The following is a 6,272-nucleotide window of genomic DNA, read 5'->3' on the forward strand; positions in this document are numbered from 1 at the left end:
ACCTGGGACGCCATGGAGATAATTTATTAAAGCTTTGTCCACACGGTGATGGTTCAATCTTCAAAGCTCTTATGGGTATCTCATCGTTCCTTAAGTTGGGTCACAATTTTTTCACGCAAAAAGATGAATTGACATGAAAATATCGAGTTTGGCAAGGCTCATGAGTATGAACGTGGTGGTGAAAACATTATTTCCTTGTCCAGAACTATTATAAATCAAGCATTGGACTCCAGAGTAGAAGGGAAACAAAAACAATCACCCCGGCATTAATGACTTCAAGATCCTGCGAACAGCTAATATATACAATGTATGTCTCATGAGTTTGAGACTTGACAGAAACCAAAAGAAAGAATCTTCATGTCTCCCTCTGAAAAGCACGGATGAAAAAGGATGGAAGAAGCAACAAAGTTACTGAGAACCGATACTCAAACCGAGATTGACAGCTTAGCTTTGTTCGGAGAAAAACAGTATAAAATTTGCAGCTTCGCTTAGTTTAATGAGGTTTTGTGCAGAGATTGTCCTGTTCGAAAGTGGGTGGAACACGAGACCAAGCAAGTGGCTCTCTCTCTCTCTCTCTCTCTCTGCATTGATCTTGTTAACTAATTATTTCATATTCCCATCTATAAGCTCAAACACTGACTGATTGGGCTTTGAGCTCTTCACATGAAAAGGTGTTAACTTAGGCACGGCTCAATTTGACGGAAAAAATGCCGGTCAAAATCTTGATATCCACTTCTTTGACCATGGGAACTAGCTGTTCCCTATGAGGCGCATCAAACTATTTGATTCGCCTGAGCAAAACCCGAAACAAGTTATCAAATGGAAATACGATGTACGTGTCTGTCGCCTCTTCCCTAGTTTATGTACTGTCGTAATTTGACTATTCGATTCGACTCAATAAATCGAGTGCACGGGTTAATTTGTTTACGGGAAAACCATTGTTCTTAATTTTGTAGGGTGTAGAATTATTTTATGACGGATGGTCTGCGGAAGAAATGTAGCTGAGGGACAGAGCGCAATGGTTTCACCATAAAAATATTACATGTGTTTGTTACGTGTTTAGTGACACTGCCGTACATAACAATATTTTCAATAGATTAATAGATGCACCATCCATAGGAGTGGCCAAGTCGGGTTGAAGGGGGTCACGAAAAATAGGTAGGGAAGGGTTGATTGGTTCCTTCTATTATGACCTAGAACATGCAATAATTTCCGGACTACGGTCCTGCGGATTAGAATACCATTATCACTTACCTTGCTGTTTCACATACTTGCAACTCGATGTCCCCACATGTCAATTCTTTTTTCTGGTTTTCCCTCTCTAGGATTAGTCAATGGCTTCACAAGATGAGCCTCATTATTGCCCCAACCCCAAGCTTGCAAGCAATTTAGGGAGAATATGTGTGCAGTGTTGTGTAGGATCCAACTGATTGTGATGATGACCCATACTGCCTGTTTAGGTGGATTCAATTCAACAACAAAGGATGTGACACAAATTGGAAATAGAAGAAAAAGAGGGGGTCTAGTCCAGGCACATGAAGACACAAGGCTGCATTATCATCACCCCCCCCCATCATACCCCATATTGAATGCAACTGATGATAAAAAAATGAAAAAAGATGGGATTTTTTTCTAAGGTATAGGGAAACAGTGGCCGACCCGGTATGCTGGTGGGTGGTGCCTACGACACCAAGTGATAAAAAGAAATGAAAAATATGTGCATGACCATACCAATACGGATCACGTTAGGGCTTGTTTGGGATTGATTTTTTTAATGGGTTTTGCATGGTGTTGGGGCTGTGGACCCAGATGGGGCTTGTCTGGTGGGTTAGGGGACAAGTGCACGCCCTTTCATGCCCCATCGTTGGCTCTTTACTAGACCAATGTGGTTAGGGACCACAGCCCTCCGCCTCCTATAAGAACCCAATGGCTCAATCGCCCAGAGTCACCAGCCTCAAATACACACTTTGCAACCAAAAGCAATCAACAACTCAAGTCTCTCTCTCTCTCTCAAGAAATCATCAATCTTGTTGGTGTTCTTCTTCTGTGAAGTTTGCACAAAAATGAAGATGATGGGCAGCCCAAGCATTGGAAGCTCCAAGAGGAGGCTATCGAGCAGAGGGCTTGGTGGGGCTCTCAGAGAACAGAAGGCCAAGCTCTACATCATCAGGAGATGTGTGGTCATGCTCCTTTGTTGGCATGACTGAAAGAAGTCTTAATTTTTAGGGGGAATCAGAGGATTTTTTTTTTCTTCTTTTCCAAATTTTTTGGTGGAGTGTACATAGCGGCATGGGCGGTGGAAGCGATGGCGGCAATGGCAGCAGCGACGACGATATTTTTGAAGGAAAACTTAGCAAGTTTTGTGTCACTTTTGGTCTAATCAGCTACATATGTAAATCGGATAGCTTCAGCTTAATCAAAAAGCTCTTATAATTCTATCACATTTTTTCCACTTCCAATCATTGTTCATACTCATTCTTCTACTGGTATATGGTCTCTACAGCTTTTTCCCTTTACAAAGTGTGAATTGACCACATGCTCATGGGTCAAAACTTTGCAGCACTGATAAACCTCGACAAATCGTTGAGAGTTCCACAATTTGGATATTCACTTTCCTTGGTCTTTCAGGGCAATCTTTGCCTAATGTCCCAGCTGAGCAGTTGCCTTATTTTCTGAACTATTTGGATCTTCAAGTGCCCTCGACTTTCCAAGCTCCTCCGCCATCATCTTTCCATCAGCATCAGTGAACATAGTCCTACATTTTGTCCATCATTTTGTTTTCTGTCTCTTTTTGGTGCTTTCCATGCTATAATTGAGCTTCATCATGAAGGGTACGAGTGAATGATCAGCCGAAAGTGATCTTATTTGGACAATAAAGATTCTGCAAAAAAGAGGGTGTATCTTAATCTGTTTGACTACTGTGAAGGCCCAAATAATCATTAAAAGTGCCGAACTATTTGGCGTTGATCTTTGTACTTTGTGATATCTCCGATTAACTCCCAAGTTCCAAGCCCTAATCTTTCTTTCTTTTGTGCAAATCCAAAAAGTGGCTTAGGCACTTAGCATGCTCAGAGGTCCTTGTGCCCCAGCTGTATATATATGTGGACACACCATTATCTGAACTCAAGTGTAATCATTTGTTCTTCTTCTCCTGGGAAATTGCTATGGAATCTGACTCCTTGAGCCAAAAAAAGCACTCCGATACCCTTGAATGGTTACTATGCCATTGGCGTTTGATTAAAATTAGAGCTAGATCATCGCGAGAGTTTGTCAATACTCTTCTTCTTTTCTTGGAATATGAATATGATGAGCATATATTCTAAATTCCAGGTACTGTCTTCTGCAATCTGCAACCTTTGGTCCACTGATAATACCTCTTGTGTTGAGCTGTTCTTTCCAAGTAATACCTATCTCGGCTGGCCTTCTGCGGGCAGTTGCTATCTGAAATGGAACTTTGGCAGTTCTACTATATCTCAGCATAAAGAAGGGAATAATATAATCCCTGTAATCTGTAAATCTTGATAGTGTTGTCCTCAACCAAACGACATTTAAAGACAAATTGTATCCACAATCCTATCCCTTATCAGTTTTTCCTTCAACAAAATATGGGATTTCTTTTCTTAAGATCGGTCAATCACAACAGGAGGTTAGTGGGTAGATGAAACTTTGGAATTTTGTAATAACGATAGTTATTTTCCTCAGTGCTGAATCTGCTGATGCCACGCGTACGGTCTTAGAACACATCCGTCCATTTTCTCTCCATCCAGTAGGCAATAGTATCCGAATTTGTTTGTTTCCATGGCCTTGCATGAGTGAGCAAAAAGGAAGTGCACTGACCAAAGGAAAAATAAAGCACGAATAAAGTTGCCTTTATTATATCTGTTCTTTCTGTCATCCTTGTATCTGAGGAAGATATGTGAGAAAATCTCGGACCAAATAAACCTATATCATATTTATTAGAATTTCTTTCTACATGCTCTCGGGAACTTAACCCAATTTGGGATATTTTGCAGAGTAAATTACCTATGGATATGTATCTTGGAAACAAAAAAGGTCAAGAGTTCAAATTTTCCTTTTGCTGGTAACTGGTGACTGGTGAGTTAAGAGCATTGATGTTACTCAAAATTCTCAAAAAGGTTGATTTCAATATTTCATAAAGACTAATATGATCTCCTTTTCTTTTTCACAATGCGATATCAAATGTTTTTCCCATTTTCTGGACATTGAGAGAGAGAGAGAGAGAGAGCGAGAGAGCGTGTGAACAGTCGGGGTATCTCAACTGCGGGTCAGAGAGAGAGCGGTGAAATGGTCAACAGAAACAGAAGCTGCATGGGGCTCATCTAATATTCTCTTGTCGGCCACACCTCAGAGAGAGAGAGAGAGAGAGAGAGAGAGAGAGAGGACAAGGACAAAGATGAACATGATTGGTCAAAGCTTTGACAGGCCTTTATCAGGGCCACGTGCGCTCTCTCTATCTCTCTCTCCCCACCATGTGACTGGTTTCTTTTCGTTGGCCTTTTTGATGCTCCTCCTCCTCCTCCTCCTTTCATCCTCGTCATCATCGGCCCACCGCCCATAAATAATGTCTGTCAGACTGTCACGCACGAGTGTTGACTGAGCTCGTGCACGCTCGTGCACGCTCTTATCTTTTTACATCAGTTAACATCACAGGTTATACTTAGCGCACGAAGCAATTGATCCAAGACAGAACATTAAGGGCCGTGTGAACTGTGCAGTAATCTAGGACTTTAGTATGTCATGTCTTATCGTGTTAGGACTCATTTTGTCTATTTTGTGATGCCACTTAGACGGATTGCGATGGATAGTCCTTGTCTGCGCGCCCTGAGTGCGAGGCCCGCCCGTGTGTGGACATCAACTCCCACGCGTTACCCGTCTTCTTGCCAAGAAAACTCCTCGACATTCGGTCTGCAAGCAATTATGGCTCTCTCTCTCTCTCTCTCCCCAGTTTATCTTGTTGTCTAGCAGAAGTAGATGAAGCATCTCCGTTCCTTCTTTAACCCTTTCCGTGTGTAGTGACGGCAAAGAAAAAAGTATACTGGGGAAACTTAGAATTGGCTCAAACCAGAGAATAGTTAAGTGCAATGCAACAACGATCAAAGTATTTTTTGAAAATATGGCAGCATTGTGCAATTGAACTTCTTTCTTCCCTTATGGCCAGAGTGCAATTGAACTTCAGTTTCAGTCCTTTGGCACAAAGTTTCCTCAGTATTTGAGTACATAGTATAGATAGTCACCTTCAATCGGGTCACTGTGATTTCGCAATGGCTTCCATCGAGGTTGAGTTTGACTGAAAAATCACGTTACAAACGCTTTGCCCATATGCGACATAACATTCCCTGCCCAACCATTCATTGTACCAGTTTTGTCTGTTTTCAACAGCAATGGCATAAAGAGAGAGGCACTTCAGATTTATCAATAACTTGGAACCATGGCCTCTTTAACAACACAGCTGTCCCAACATTGTTCACGTCTTTGCCAAGAAAACATTGAACCAAGACAAACCAACAGGTCCAGCCGAAACACTTCCCTACAATCAGGCAGAAACATCTAGCTTGTGTCTATGGATTATTTAAGGGAAGTTCCCACAAGCATCCTGGCCCTCCGGAAAAGGTAGGGCAATTCATTAGAGGTTCTTCTCGAGCAATTTCTTGCCGAATGTCGTGATCTATAAGCCAGATAGCTAAACCCACAACTCTCATTCCATCCGTGAAGATTTTATGGTTCCATTCAGTATCGGCAAACACCATCTCACAACTACGAGGAATTACGTACTTTGTATGCACATTCCCATCTGAGATACTCATCATCCATCTCTCAGCCAATAGCCGTTTTCATGAATCTGACATCGGAATACAGACGTGTGTAGATTTTAACATGTTCTAAAGAATAAAGTGGACAAAACTCCGATTGTCATGAAGGTATTGTTGGACAGGAGAAGGTTCAATGAGGCTACATTCTTTGAGAGTCAAACTTATTTGGCTAAAATTAGATCTTCAAATCTCTCATGATCAGCTTCTACTGGAGGGAAGAGGAGGTACAAAGAGGATACCTTGCCATGCTCATGACTCATGGATTTCGCTAACAAATACAACCCAATTAGGACCCATTCCTACCTAGAGGCTAGAATGTCCAGTCAGACATTCCAAGTTTGTGAAAAGTAAAGTCGGAGAACCCATTTCTACAAATTCTATTTGAGATATAACAAGGAATTTAAGAAACAATTAACCGTTCAGGAATAAACCTGTTGTAAG

At 41.6% G+C, this 6,272-nt stretch overlaps 1 protein-coding gene across 1 annotated transcript; it reads left to right on the forward strand.

Annotated features, from left to right (window-relative positions):
• The first annotated feature begins 1,958 nt into the window (after positions 1-1,958).
• LOC104453818 lies at positions 1,959-2,459 on the forward strand. The gene has a single exon (XM_010068443.3). The coding sequence runs from the start codon at positions 2,064-2,066 to the stop codon at positions 2,205-2,207; it is 144 nt and encodes a 47-aa protein (XP_010066745.2). The 5' UTR covers positions 1,959-2,063; the 3' UTR covers positions 2,208-2,459.
• Positions 2,460-6,272: the final 3,813 nt, after the last annotated feature.

This window comes from Eucalyptus grandis, chromosome 7 (genome assembly GCF_016545825.1).
Source record: "Eucalyptus grandis isolate ANBG69807.140 chromosome 7, ASM1654582v1, whole genome shotgun sequence".
In the NCBI taxonomy this organism is placed as follows: Eukaryota; Viridiplantae; Streptophyta; class Magnoliopsida; order Myrtales; family Myrtaceae; genus Eucalyptus; species Eucalyptus grandis.

Bases quoted from the DNA above. Each gene is read 5' to 3' on its own strand.
- LOC104453818 (XM_010068443.3), top strand. From the start codon at position 2,064: ATGAAGATGATGGGCAGCCCAAGCATTGGAAGCTCCAAGAGGAGGCTA.